At 42.9% G+C, this 15041-nt stretch overlaps 1 protein-coding gene across 2 annotated transcripts in view; it reads right to left on the reverse strand.

Annotated features, from left to right (window-relative positions):
- Positions 1–15041, reverse strand: part of fut8b (fucosyltransferase 8b (alpha (1,6) fucosyltransferase)) — a 95089-nt gene that overhangs the window by 33783 nt on the left and 46265 nt on the right. For both annotated transcript variants that reach the window (XM_084952109.1, XM_084952110.1), the window contains exons 2-4: positions 10022–10614; positions 1584–1702; positions 438–600 (exon numbers count right to left, since the gene is read on the reverse strand). In XM_084952109.1, coding sequence (XP_084808235.1) covers positions 438–600; positions 1584–1702; positions 10022–10224 — 485 coding nt within the window. In that variant the 5' untranslated portion in view covers positions 10225–10614. The remainder of the gene's footprint in view (positions 1–437; positions 601–1583; positions 1703–10021; positions 10615–15041) is intronic.

Consider the following 15041-nt stretch of genomic DNA (forward strand, 5'->3'; position numbering starts at 1 on the left):
GTGTTGGGGGCTCTTACATGACTAAAAAGTCTGAGTAGCTAATAGTTTGATAGGTGAGGGATTTTTAAATGCTTTTAGACCCTACAAAACAAAGTATATTATTTTCAGGATGTAGAATGCTTTTCCTCGACCGAACCTGCTGCAATTTTGCTCCGAAAAAAACTGAGAAAGCAAACCAACAGATAGCATTTATGTGCATATATTAAAATTTCCAAACCACGTAAGGAACCACAATCACCCAGATTTTAACACAAGATGAAATCTTTGCAGACTTCATAAAGCCTTCCACACAGAAAGGAGCCATTAGCCAGGCCTGCACCTTATTAAGATGGCGATACTAAATCAAAGACATAAAAACAAAACATGATATATATATTTTTTTTTAATTTATCACTGGTTTCACTGCGAGTGTTTCCCATTTTTTCCAAGCAGCCCACCTCTCCTGGTGTCCCAGGTCCTGCAGGAGTGTGTCAGCGTACTTCTGCCTCTCGCTGGGCTCAACATTGGCCAGTTTCTTCACCTCGCTGCGGACAAAGTACCAGAACTCCTTAACCCCATTCTCCACCCTCCGCCGCAGCTCCTCCTGAGTGGGCCCGGGACCTACAAGGACCAACAAAGACACTCAGCTTCTGTGACATTTTAGGCACAGGCGTAGAACTATTGAGTTACTCAGCTAGAAGAAACAAGGTGCCAGGAGGACTTTCAGAATATCTGAGCATTAGATTATGAGAGCGTAAATAACCTACAAGCACAAAGCAAGGTCTGGGAACATAACCATTAGTCTTCTTCTTTCATACTCTGTCTCTGGGTGTTTTTTTGACCTCATTATTAACAACTTGATCACTTTTTCCCTCCTGCTTGCGATGGCGCTCTTGTGTTTTTCTAACACAGGGAGGATCTCTATACCCCTCCCGAGCCAAACAATGTGGAGTAACCTACATGGATAACACAGCTGCCTGCTCTCATTTTTGTGGAGAAAAACAGAAGAAAAAAAATCGAGGGAAGGAAAGAACAGCCTCAAGCAGGGGAAGGAGTTGGTGAAGAGGGAAAAGCTCTTATTTTTTCCCTTGTTTCTCACATATTCTCTTTTCTCTTTACTGCCTCCCTTGTGGAAAAAAGCTGAAGGGTATTTTTAGCTTTTTCCTCCCCCTGCGGCAAGATGGAGAGACTGACCCTGCTCTGCCCTCCAAGCTCGCATGTCTTTCCCCCCCTTTTCTCTAGGTCTGTTTTTTCCCCTCACCTTTCACTCTTGCCAATGGTACATCCACACTGCTTCCATTTCATTCACACATTTCTTTGCTCACCTGACAGCTTACCTGCCCCTCTGACCATGCTTAGGGTGGCAAATACACACATAGCCCTGTCCATCTCATCATGTGGCTTTGCCATTATTGCTCCAGAGCTAGGGCAGGCTTAACGCCAGACTAGACTCAGATTCTCGCTGCAGGAAAAAGCTCATAGGAGTCATAGACTCAAAGCTCATAGACAGCCCACACCTTGAAAATCAATTTTTTTTCCTCATATTTGTAAGCTCTGTGCCAAATTCTTCCCTGCAACCTTTTAGGTAACTCTACTCTGCTTACCATCTCCAGTAAGTTTCTGGAAGCTGTGGATCTTCTGTTTGGCTCTGGTTAGTTGGTCCTCCAGGGAGCGCAGCCTTCCTGCTGCCAAGGACCCGGCATCTGCTTGACCCTCTGGTATCCTGACGGACACAACAGGAGATATAACAGGTGAATTTGGGAACATGTACATCACTAGTAAGAGAAAAGAGCAAAAATATCCATCTCTGCAGATAAGCTGTGCTGCAACTGTAAAATTAAATAGGTAAATAAAGGAGACACTGCAATAAATTCATTTTTCTAAACTCAATAATGAAGGGTCACACGATGTATATGTTGTATACTTGTAAGTCTTTAAATTGCTTATTTAAAATTGACAAAATAAAGCCATGAGTTTTAAATTTACAGTGATTTTAATGGGCTAACAGCCAATATATTTTCCAAATCATAACAAGGAAGAAAAAAATTCTCCAACATCTTTAAAACTGACATATGCAGCAGGCAAGAGAACCTCAAAATCAAACTCCAATCCAAACAACCTCTAATTTGGTGTTTTACCCATTTATATCTTAAGCAGTAATCAGTTTGAGGCAAATCGTAAAAGTGTTGTGGTGACAAGCAGATGCACATACAGAAATTCTTTGATATATTAGAGAGTCTTTGAGCGCTTTGTCACGCAATGCTTGAACATTTAGCCGGAGCGAAACTGACGTTTGACGACAGATAAAAATCGTTTGCACACATCAATGTCATGTTGTTTTTCAAAAATCTATCAAAATGTCAGATTTTTGCAGATATGTCTTTGCATCTTTATTGAAAACAGGTAAATCACATGTAGTGCAAGGCTAACTTGATGTAAAAGTCGCTGGAACACAAACTCGATTACCACCAAACTGACTTTTTAACAGTCTAATAATGTAGCTGAGTATTCTGATGAATCAGTGAAAATGTTTATCTTCCATCATGCACTGGTTAGTGAACCATATCTCTTCTGACTTAAAAGCTGCTTTCGTAACTAAGCCACGAAAGCTGGCATCTCGCAGTGTTCGCCACTGAAAATTCCATTTCATTTACTAAAAACACCACAGCGCAGCGTTCCAGAGCCCTGTCCTGATTTATTTATTCAGAGCTCAAGATTATGCACAGGGCACTGAATCACTCTCCGTGTTTGTTAAGGCCGACCTGTCTCCTACTCTACAGTTTTACAAAAATATCCCAAGAATCCACTGAGCAGTCTCTGAAGTGAAAGGCAAATGATGGTGAAATGCCATGTGTTACATTTGATCAAATAATGTAGAAGACAGAAACAAATAAAAGCAACTCTTAAGCTAGAACATGGTTCTCCTTTTACTACAAGAATGGCAAATGCATTGAGTTTGTAATGCAATACCTCCATAGGCTAACGTTTTAACTCCTTAATGGATACAAATTTGATTTAGTGGCAGGATCATAGCATACAAAGATGACACTAAATTACCATTTCAGAAAAACCACAGCTACATAAAAGCTATACTAGAGCACTAAATTGATTATTTACAATTAGTTACTGTACTTTGACTGTTTATCGGCAGATGCAGTGGGAATTCCCTCTGATTACGGCATCTATCATGTGCTACATTAGTGCTCCGGAGACTATGGTGGTCCTTTTGTTACCAGGCACGACTGTGATGCTGGTACTGTTTTCGAAATCTGCGTTGGCGTCATGGCAAGATGCCGCCCCGGCGACACTCAGAGTAGTCGGATCTACTTAAAAGACAGGCATTAGTCCTTTGGCATGTATTTATACAACCGACAAACACAAATAATACAAAACTTTGACTTTCTATATGAATATGAATTACATGCATGTAATAAAAATACAAATGAGCACTCTGACAACAGAGTTCAAATTAGCCAAAGGACAAAAAAAATGCCACTGACATTATACAAAATCAATTTCTCTACATAAACTCATTAAAAACTGAATATGTCCAAATGCACAGGGGCATTAGTGAAGTGCTGCAAAGGCCATGTTAATGAGTCATCAAGGCATGCAAACTCAATTTGCTCCATAAATAAGGAACATCAGTCGCTGGCAGGCATAAAGATGAGACTTTTAAAGTTGCAGTAGCCTTTCTTGCCACACAACTTCCCCCTCATTCCCCAGAAGCCCTGGCCTCCCACTTCACTGAGCACTAACTGAGCATTGTGCTTCAAAGCCATGGAAACTGAAGAGAAAAGAGAGGTTATTTGACATCTACATTACGTAACTGCGTCATGGAATGCTAAACCTCTGCATAACATTGTGGCACCACGGATATTTATATGCATTACTTAAATCAGGGCTTCTTTTCTCCGTGAAATCTATGTGTCCCGTTACAGCTTCCTGACACAGATCTTTTTTTAAAAAGGACCCAGGTGCATTTTCAAACCAAATATCAGCTGTAGTATCTTTTTTCACAGCTAACTCTGTTCAGAACAGCCGTCCCTAAAGGCCTTAATCCAGTAGTTACTCCATTGTACAGGAAGTAGGACAATTACAAAGTGACATCATTTCCTAGTGCTACTTTTTGTTCTTTGACAAAGCACACGGACACAAAAAACAGAAGACAAGGCGATCTATGTAACCTGAAAGGAATTTTGGCATCTGCAGGGGATGAAAAGAGGCAGGGTTACATTGCAGTAGTGCAGTCTGTGGGGTTTTTATGTCCCATTACAAATATAGATGTCTTTTTATGCAAGTATTTCTTTTGCTACTTATTTATTATCAAAAGTTCATTTTGCTGCCCTTTGTGTAGAATTCAACAAAATGCTCCCAACATATCAAATCTTTAGTTATTTCTCTTTCACAGAGCTCAAAATCTACGATAAATATTGAGCCGATCTAGACTAAAAACTATTAACTTCCATTATTAAAAACATAAAAACAACATCTGTTGAGACCAAAAATGTAAAATCCCCCCCCCCCAAAAAAAAATCTCAAAGTGCATTTGAATTCCCACCACCGATCTAAGCTTGAAGTGGAAGACTTTGTCTTTACTGCCTACACATGTAGTAAAGACAGTCGACCTATATGTGACAAATTAAAGGGAAAAAAATAAGGTAAAATGTATTAGACCACCATTTGCCACCAATTCGGTTTTGAGAATAGTTCAATCCCCTTAATTAAATTAATAAAGTAATTTAAAAGTGTTTATTAGCTTTTAAACCTTACAAAATTAATCAAATCACATTAAACAAATAAACTTCTACAGGTCAAGCAGAATTGATGCACTTGGACCCAAAGGAATTGAGGTTTCTCACATGATATCATGTGCACAATGGAGTTGTCCCCCATACTACATTACCAGTTGCTAGGGAAGAAAATGTACTTCCTGACTGGTTGGCAGTGGTTCCTGGAGATTGTCGGATCTCACTGGGTAAAATTTATTACAAAAAGGTGCTGCACCAAAAACCTCCTAGTGTTTGTTTTATTTGCTGGAAGACTTCCACTGTTGCCTGTATTTAACCATGTTTTCTGCATATACATACTAACTGCTAACCCAGCAGTAGTAAGACGTGAAAAAAAAGTGCAATACAAACTGCCTTTAATGAAAATTTACCACCTTTTGAAACATGTTTTCGGTCTGTGCCCCACTCGGTCAACTGGTCTGTAGAAAGCTTCCATCACTCTCCAGCAACCACTCACAACAACTCGGGTAATCCTCATTTTTGTGTCCCAACCAGTGATTGCCAGATGGATGTATACTGGTCTCTAGGCCTATGTGACTCGGGTTTTATTCACTTGATCCCACATTGTTATCATAATCGTGGACGATTATGGCTCAAGAGTTGGGAGTTCGCCTTGTAATCGGAAGGTTGCCGGTTCGAGCCCCGGCTTGGACAGTCTCGGTCGTTGTGTCGTTGGGCAAGACACTTCACCCGTTACCTACTGGTGGTGGTCAGAGGGCCCGGTGGCGACAGTGTCCGGCAGCCTCGCCTCTGTCAGTGCGCCCCAGTGTGGCTGTGGCTACAATGTAGCTTGCCATCACCAGTGTGTGAATGTGTGTGAGAATGGGTGGATGACTGCATGTGTAAAGCGCTTTGGGGTCCTTAGGGACTAGTAAAGCGTTATACAAATACAGGCCATTTACCATTTACTTGTCACATGTCCAAACTGATGAACAAATTAACGTCATATAGTCTGCAAAACCTTAACACATGTTCCATATATTAAATGCCTCAATGAGTGGATTTTTTACAGTGTGGATTCAACATAAGTATCTCCAACCAAGATTCTGTATGCAGGAAAAAAAAGAATCTCTTGAGGATCTAAAATAGAGACTAGACAAAGCAGATCTTAATCAAACAATACAGGAGAAGTAGCAGGAGAGAAAAACACTGAGTCAGGGGAGGTGGTATCTGAAGTAGGGGGGAAACAGCAGAGGAATGAAAGACAAAGCTGTGAAAGCAGGGGGTGATCTGCCCTGCAATTTTTGAGTACAGGAAAGCAGGTGAGGTTGAACATTCAACCCACTTTCTCCCAACCCAGTTTATCTGTGAACTGTTGCCATAGCTATCGCTCCACCGCCTCCTGCACTTGGTAACCATGGAGTTCACAGGGTTATCAGACACGGGCAGAGCAGTAAGATTAAATAATCCTGAGGTTTACTTTTTAAGTCAACCAATATGCTAACCAAGAAATGCCATGCATATGGATGGAGAGATGAAGAAATCTCGATGGTTTAAGGGATGTAAAGATGAACACGATTTTCCTTTGCATTAATGAAAAACCTGCATGCTTATATACATCTCAATTATCACAAGCTTTTAAGGCTCGACTGACATGTTCCAGCCTTTTCTGGGAATTCAAACATCTTAAGTCAGTTGACTCTAATAAGTCAAGCTAATAAACTACAACAATACAAGCGTAGTGCATTCTACAAATTGGTGGAAAAGCCTGTTCTTACCATGAAAACTGCGACCAGTGTTCAACATTTGTTTTTAAAAACGGATAAATGCCATCACCATTTACAGTATTATTTGCTGACGTTATATGCGTAGATGTTTTGTAATTTTGCATAATATATTTCAACCCCGTGTCATATTAGTTACATTTCCTGCCTCCTTCCTTTGCTGCATCCACTGAGTCACTGTTCATCCAAGTAAACTGATTCTGAATGGTGCATTTTTGCCTCGCATGCTTCAACGCCTCAGCATATCCAGGGCGAGCCAGCTCTGCTCTGAGTCCGACTTGACAGAGATGTCCAGACCCCAGACAGCTTCAACAATGGAGCTAGTGTCTATGGTAGAAGACCATCTCTCGCTGGGCCTGAGCGACGGCCGGGTCGATGGGAGTTCAGGTCTGTAAACGGCAGCAGCGTCTGCTCGGTGCGCTTGCACTCTTAAACTCTTACATCACAGCATAGGTAGATCTTCTTACTGTCCCTTTTCACACGAGAGAACAGTAGCCTCACAGAAAAGATATCTGTTCTAGAGATCAAATTTCTATTTAACATAAAAGGTAGCGACATATGAGGCAAATGTATGCAAAAAAGCACTGTGTAGATTTTACAACCTAATGTAGCCAGAAGCTAAACAACAAACAAGGACATGCAGAAGGCAAGTAATTGAGGTCTAATGGCCAATGGCCTATACCATTAAAAGACAATTTTACCAAAGCCTGTAAAGACAATTTGTCTAAATCGTGCCCTTTTCTGTCCTAGATCAGGGCCACATGTTGTTGTGTATGCAAATAATTTCTTGTATCTGCTTTGAATCATGGACACTACATGCACTGGGTCACCTGAAACACTGTGAACTGTTTATCGAAGATAAATTTAGAGAACTGCCCGTTTTAGCGTCTAGTATTTGATTGTATATCTCAGCCTGTTAGCACTGGGGTAGGCTGAAATAACATTTAAAGCAGATTAAGGCAATGACTGTGGTCTCGGCAACCCTTCTCATCCCCTCTGTCCTCATTTTTCATTTCTTCCTTGCTGCTCTTTACTTAGCGCAGTCCTCACGCCATCCATCATGCTTCCATCCTCTTCTCCTTCTCTGCATTGTCCCCTCCCTCCCTCTGCTGGCATGCCTGGGGGAATCGATCAGGTCCTCATCGCTCAGCCCAGCTGTCACTCTCGCTCCTCGTTCTCTCTGATGTCAGACCATCGGGCTGGCGCGTGTCACCGTCTCCACAGGAGCACTGGCTTCACGCCTGAGGTGACAAGCAGCTGCAGAGAGGGTGGAGCCAGACAGACCGAGCAACTTGACCTCGTGCTCACCTCTCATTAATGCTACTGGGCGATTGGTAGGCTGGCACGCTGCCTGTCACTCAAATTGCACAGGAGTGGCCTGAAGAACCGAATTGCTGTACTCGATCGGTAGGCCAGCCAGGTGATACTAATTTGAACCTAAGTGCTGATTGATTAATTTTATATGACAATTCCATTTCAGAAATGAAGAGTTCAGCAAAACTTTGTAAAAAGCGTGCAGAGAAAAGGTTGTAGAACTGAGCATTTTTTGTCATCTCAGCGACTTTCCTAATTTGTGATCAAGAAAATCAATATCCCGTGCAAACTGCTGCCGCTTCACTCTCTATTACAAAGAGAATGAGACAATGTAAACAAGATCCCTTCAGGTATATAATTAATGCACCACAATGCCTGATAATACATAACACATCTATCAAGTTCTGCTGCGGTGCGATGACAGTAACCGAGTTAAATTCTACTCTGAACTATACATCAGTGTCAGTGCAGTGGGTTTCTATTCAGCAAAATGTGCAATAACGCCGGTTTTATGGGTTTGAGGCCACTCGTGAAAAATGAGCGCACTAATGTGATAGTTAGGTACTTTAAAAGGATTGGCTCAGGTTCTTGTACAAGATTCAGAGATTCATGTTCTCGGACCAAATCTGCAGAACGTGTAAAACTGCGAATTGGGTTAGGCACGGGTTCCGCTAGTCGATCAGTGAGCTAGTGACTTGTTACATAGTCAGTCATTCTGTGACAACCTGCGGGATAGAGTCTGGCTCCGTGCCATACCCCTGTCAGCAGTTTGGTAGGAGAATGAGGCAGAGGAGAAGGAGGACGAGGCGGGAGGGTTGTAGGTGAAGGAGGAGTGAAACGAGGAACAAGAGGAGGCAATGAACAGAGAAGTAAGAGGCTGTGGCAGGGATGACGGGCAGCTCACTAACAGCCTTTTTGCGTCTATTAGAGCTCTAATATAGGGATAAGAGAGAGACGGCGGGATGAGGTGCTGGAGTTCTCTCTTGGACCTGTATCTGACTATTACGCAGACGCACACAAGCACACACATGCACAAAGAGACAACGACGTGAACAAGACAAACCAACCGCTGTTACTGTCGATAGCTCATAAAGCTTGACCTCAGAAAGCCTGTTGCCCACTTTTGGCTTGCTGTGCTGGATACTTAGCAGAAGCTTAGAGGGACTTGTGAAGGCCCTGTAGCAGTGCCCCAGTAAACAACTGCGGAGGCCTCAGTCCCAGATCAACAACCGAACTCAATAACAAGCAACAAGCGTGCAGTGTGCCGGGGACCCATCTGGACACTGGCCGACTGAAAGCTGCACTTGTTTTTTATGCCATGAATTCCACCTTTGTTTTAAAGCCAATTTTGAATAATTACAAAAGCAAGGGATTTAATCAGGGACCAGCTGTCTGAAGCAATGTGCACGCGTGTGTTTTTTTTATGTTTGTGTACACCGATGAGGGCCCCGCATCAAAGTGAATCGGAATATCACAGAGGAGCAGCAATGGCAACATCTGAAGTTCCCTATTAATATGGCACACACTGGATCGCGCTACCACTTCCCGCCCACATGCATGCGCAGTCACGGGCACCCATGCACAGGCGTAGACTTTATGTGTGCATAGAAACATCGGTGGCATGCGGCGATAAGAGCAGAACCATCTGTCTCTCTATTACACATAGAGTGAATGTGCGAAAGACGCTGTGTGGTTAATGGGCTTGTACAATGTGCTATTGTCTTCCAAAATGACACAACAAAATCTGCTGAGGTGTGCGACAGACCATCCATCTGTCTGTCACAGGCAGCATCTGCAACACCCATGATCAGCTTTGAAACTGAACACTGATCAGCTGATAAAACCCCACTCAAGCATTTTAACTTCAAGCCAGACGCAAGATGCCGATTTAGACAGATGCTGCTTAAAGTTCCATAAATTCTTAAGAAACAATCATTTCATTGCCACATTCATTCATTTGGAAAACTACTGATTGGGCCACCAGGAATCTAGACTGTGTGCTCATTGCTGGACAGGAGGAAGGAAGCATTGCACAACAGAACTTTTATCAACTCAAAAGTTTACGTAAGAGGCAAAGCAAGAGATAATAAGCAAGAGATAATAATTCAATCCAGAAAGACACAACCAGTACTCATGTGCAGGTAAAGGGACTTAAACTGAAAAGAAATATTAACGGTTAATTGTAGCATGCGAGTAAGTAAACACGCAGTTTACCTGAGCGATTCGGCCATGCGCCGCAGGTCCTCGTTCTGCTGCTTGAGTCGCTCCAACTTGGCCAAGATCTTGGAGAGCTCCCGGCTGGACCGCTCCGGATGCTCGCTGTCCCTCACCAAGTGACCACCAATGTAGAAGAGGAGTGTTCCCCAGGCCAAAAGCACCAGGGTAATCCAACGCCATGAACCCGCCCAGGGCCGCATGTTTCAGCAACGCAACCCAAAAATGCCTCTAGGTGTGCCTGTACACCCACCGACCTGCCGGCCTCCCAGCCGGATGCGCACACGCACTTTGTGCTCTGTCACCACAAATGCCACAGTGGCATTGACATCTCGGCAGGTATGGGAAATGACAGATGGGAAATGTATCTGTTTATGACCAAGGAGTGTTTGGTAAAAATACAGTGGGTGTTTCTCCGCCAATAAACCCGCCTCTCCTCTGTGCTAAAGCATGATTGGCTAATATGCTCAAAAGTCTGAGTTTTCACAGCCTGATTGGTATCTTCTCTCCTCCACCCCTGTTGACAAGGTCGTCCAACACCACCTTTCTGTGTCCTTCCACTCCCACAGGATATGTTTTATTCAAGTTGCATCCTGTAGAAACAAAGAAAGACATTGGACTTAGTTAAACCTGTTGCACAAAGTTTTGATTTGCAAATACGTTCTGTGCTTGATAGGGAAACAGAAGCAAATTACAGCCACTGAATAGTTTGCCAAGTAGGTCAACTTGGCAGAGAAGTATTCCTGAAGAGGAGAAGCGGAGAGCAAAGCATCCAACAGAAGAGTGCAATACAGAAACAGTGCGGAACAGGCCAGACAAACAGACTGGCAGACAGACAGCCAAGATGCTGCTGACTAGTCCTGACATAACCCTGTCTCAGCAGCCTACAGGATTGATCAGTGTGACACTGCAATTTGCATATACGTAGCGATGTGCAGTCCCTGAGCTATGCTGCACTGCTGTCGAGGCAGGACAGGGACGCACACATATTCCAGTCTGTCAACAGTCACTTCCTCAACATGCACGAAGTCGACACACAGAAGCCTCTATGCGAAGACATTTTTATTTCACGAACCGGACACAACCACTAATTCCGTACAACCGCCCTTCAAACACGCTCTTCCTCGATCTTAGTTAAAGCGCGACTAAATCCGACATTTAACTATTTATTTTTTTGTGGAAGACTGACCATTCTTCTTCCCAAGTGTCCCCCTGCCATCCTGGTAGCCTCGGTGACAGAATACAACACTGCCAAGGTGATACAGTCAGTTAATAGGGCAGAGAAAAAAAAGAAAAAAAATCCCTGGATCATCACTTCCCTTCATTCTCAAAGCAGCAGGGGAGATTTTGATGGACGCGTGCCGGGTTTATGAAGCAACCTTTGCTGTCAACTCCCCAACAAAGCCCTGCCACGCAACAGAGACTAGTCCTGTGATGGGATGAAGACTGGCAGATACGCGTGCGTGTACAGTTCATCCAAGTGAATGTGTGTGTACACTAACATCTCTGACTGTACACCACTGTGTGCTGGAGTAATGCCAAGCATCTTAGTCTTTATGTGAGCGGAGCTGGTGGGATGGGGTTGATTGACAACGTCACGATGTCTCTGGTGTTTCTTGTTCTGAGCTTTTCAAGATAGAAGAAAATGTTCCTGCTGGAGTTCGCCTGGCAGCATGGAAGTAGGTTAAGAGTAACTAACCATGTATGCCATAGCAGCATAGCTGATATGTAGGCCACTAATGGTGCCATGTTGCAGTGCTATAGAAGCTGTTCATGCTTCAGTGGCGCAAACTGCCCAGAATGCAACAGCTGAGATCTCTGAAACAACGAGCTGCAAACAATTCATCTTCATTCCTCACCAAATGATGTGGGATTATTAAAATCTGAGCAGACATTCCTTCTTTGCCAGTGCTCCTTTTGTGACTAACCTGGGCTGACACAAGGGTGGCTCTCCTTTATGCATGCGGCACACAGATTTGCTGAGCTGTGTTTTATTATGGAAAATAAGAGGTGCGAGAGGATAGCACTCCACCAGCTAATGCACGACTGGGACTTTACTAAAAGCCAGGCTGCATAAACCCTTGTCACTGTGTTTGAGGGAATATAATGAGGTTCGTGTGCAGCAGACTAAAACTGATAAATGCGAAACTGCCGGATGAGACAGGCAACTGCTGCCAAATCGGATATGAGAAAATTCTGAGATAAAATTTCTAGCTATTGGTTCTACTTATACAAAAAAAAAAAAAAAAAGTTAAGCTGAGCTAGTAATATTTTAGCCGGTATAATAAGAGAACTTTGGGGAAATTAACATAAGGAAATGGGCTTACTGGGACACCAACTAGTGAAGTGGTATCAGTCAAGATAATGAAACGCTAAAAAGGACAAAATACACATATACACATACAATAAATTCAGGGCACTTTTTTTGTGAACAAAAAAAAGATTAAATTCATCTTCATGACAATCACTAACAGCACTTCAAAAAAACAGCTGTATAAGCTATTCTGTGGCTCTGGATGAAGCCCTCAGAAGTCTGAGATGTCACCAGTACTGGCTTGAGCCAGGCATCAAAATATTTGACAGAGAAAGTGTGATATAAAGTGGAGACTTCACAGAAAAGGTTATTCTGCAGCAGGGACTGGCAAATGAAGAGAATACCGCGTTGAATTATGGGGAACAGACCTATCCCTAAATCGTCACTCGTACTAGACAAACTAAGTCTGAAAATGTTATGCTGTGCAAGTCCTCTTTATCACTTTAAGCTACTTTCGGCTGCCCCCTTATTCAGAAGGGGGTTGTCACATGATTTGGTGGATTTCCACACTGGATGCCTTTCTTGATGCAGCTCCAAAAGGGATTTCTGTCTCCTCTTGGGATCAAATAGGGAATCTTGTCCTTGTTCTCTCATAGGATGACAGACAAGGAGCACCTTTGATGGGTCACCAGTCTACCGCACGGCCGTGTAGTGTACACGGTATATCATATATGAAAACCAAGCACAATAATCTTCTGCACTAATGACTAAAGTTAGTAATGGAAAGCCACAAAGTCAAGCTCAGCCACTATACTGGCAGATCAGCCCATGGCTCATTTATTCTTCTTGGCAATCTCAGATATGCTGCATGATTTAACAGCTTGTCTCTCACTCCATATCTGCAAGCTGCTTTGCAACCCACCTCAGTGTGAGCTCCACTTTTTCGTGAGCTAATATCCATTCACTTATGGGCTAGATCTCAGTATGTCAATGAGGTTATTAAGCTCTCTAAATGCTGAAAGTGAGAAAAATTAGCCATGTCACTGAGAACACAAGGTGTCTAGATGTTAAATAACACAACCTTGGATCAACCACTTGCAGTTAAACCAAAAAAACAAAACAAAACAAACAACATGAAATAGAAATTCTCATTAAGAGGTTGAAAACCTAGAGGATTATTGGTTAATTCTATCTCCTTATATTAAATCCATCTTTACTAACTGCACATTATGACAATTATCAAATCCTGTCAATGTCTCCATAAAATGAATGAGGAAGGTTTAACAAATCCTTTTCATTGTGCCTTACAGCTTAGCCTTGGCTGTGATGAAATGTCAAAGGAAAAGAGAATCACATACAATGACTCTTCTAATTAAATGAATGAGGAGACATCTATTCAATATGCAGAATGTGGCCTGATTAAAGAGAAAATGTTTTCTACTATGATACTTTTGATATAATTTATTCCACTGATGAAGATCTGTCAGTGAAATATGTTACTAGAAATATAGCTGAATCGAGCCAAGCACTGAAGATTTTTGCATTTTTGCAAACCTCTCACATCTGCCCTTGAGTCAAATGGGGGGTACATAAATAATGGAAATTATAATAGTCAGTTAAATAAATGAAAGTTCCCCACTGTGGCACAATCATTTTTAAGCTGGACTGGTTGACAGATATGCTGACAATGAGACTTTAGAGAAGTTGGCCATTTCGTGCCTCTTCTTTGTTCCGCTTCCTTCCCCCAAAACCCCTCCTCCTTATCCCACCAAGTACAGCACCCCCCCCCCAGAGTTGTCAGGTTTTAGCAACTATAGACAAAATGAAATACGTGACTGCTTCGGCCTGAATGTGAAGTCCTACAATTTTATGAGTGGAAGGAATAAGTGCTGCTCATAAACAGAACCTTGGTCTGCGCCACCTACACGCTCCAAATCTTCCTTGTGACCTTGGGTTTCAAACATAATCATTCTCTCACTATGCCCTTCACGGTCAAGGCTGGTGTGGTACATGTGGCACTGCAGGGTGGACTGTCAGACCTGTCACAAAATGTCACTGTGCTGTGGCAACATAAAGAAGCCCGAGGGGTCAGCAGAGTTGACCTGTTTTCACTCCTGCTGGTGATTCTTCCGAGTGACTAAGGCTGCAGCAGAGGTTATCTCTTATCAACGGCCTCCGGTCTCCAGACAATAAGCGCCGGGATGAGGTCCGCTACTGAATTATGCATGCGGCTCTGCTTAGGACGGCTTCTATTACACCAACACAACCACTCTACTTCGAGGACAACTCTAAGAGAGTCACCTATACGGCTATAGATAGTAACTTATCGTTTTGTTGGCGGAGGAGATGCATTGGTGTGTGTTGCTAGGGCAACCCTGAGGAGGACATATAGCAGATTGTGTTTGTGCCGTGGTTTATAGCGCGGTGGCAGGGAGATATGATGCATGTGTCTAGAAAACAGACAGGTAGAAGAGGATAAGGAACAAATGCAGAGCAGCAGTGAAAGAATGCCGATGGGGGAAAAAAAATGAAAGTGGAGAAGCCATTTACACATTCATAGCTCTGATGCAGAAATATCTCTTTGACAGATGAATCTAAATGTGACCTATGATTGAAAAGAAGATGTATTTTCTGCTGATACTGTCAACGTATTCAACAGAACTGTGAATTTTCCATCCCAGCATATCGCCGGTTGGAGACACGCAATTCTCCATATCAGCTTACGAGCACAAAGCAGGGGGCATTCTTGCTGGTGTTTGGACGGCA

This window comes from Perissodus microlepis, chromosome 15 (assembly GCF_051167445.1).
Source record: "Perissodus microlepis isolate ML-2025 ecotype Zambia chromosome 15, ASM5116744v1, whole genome shotgun sequence".
Taxonomy (NCBI): Eukaryota; Metazoa; Chordata; class Actinopteri; order Cichliformes; family Cichlidae; genus Perissodus; species Perissodus microlepis.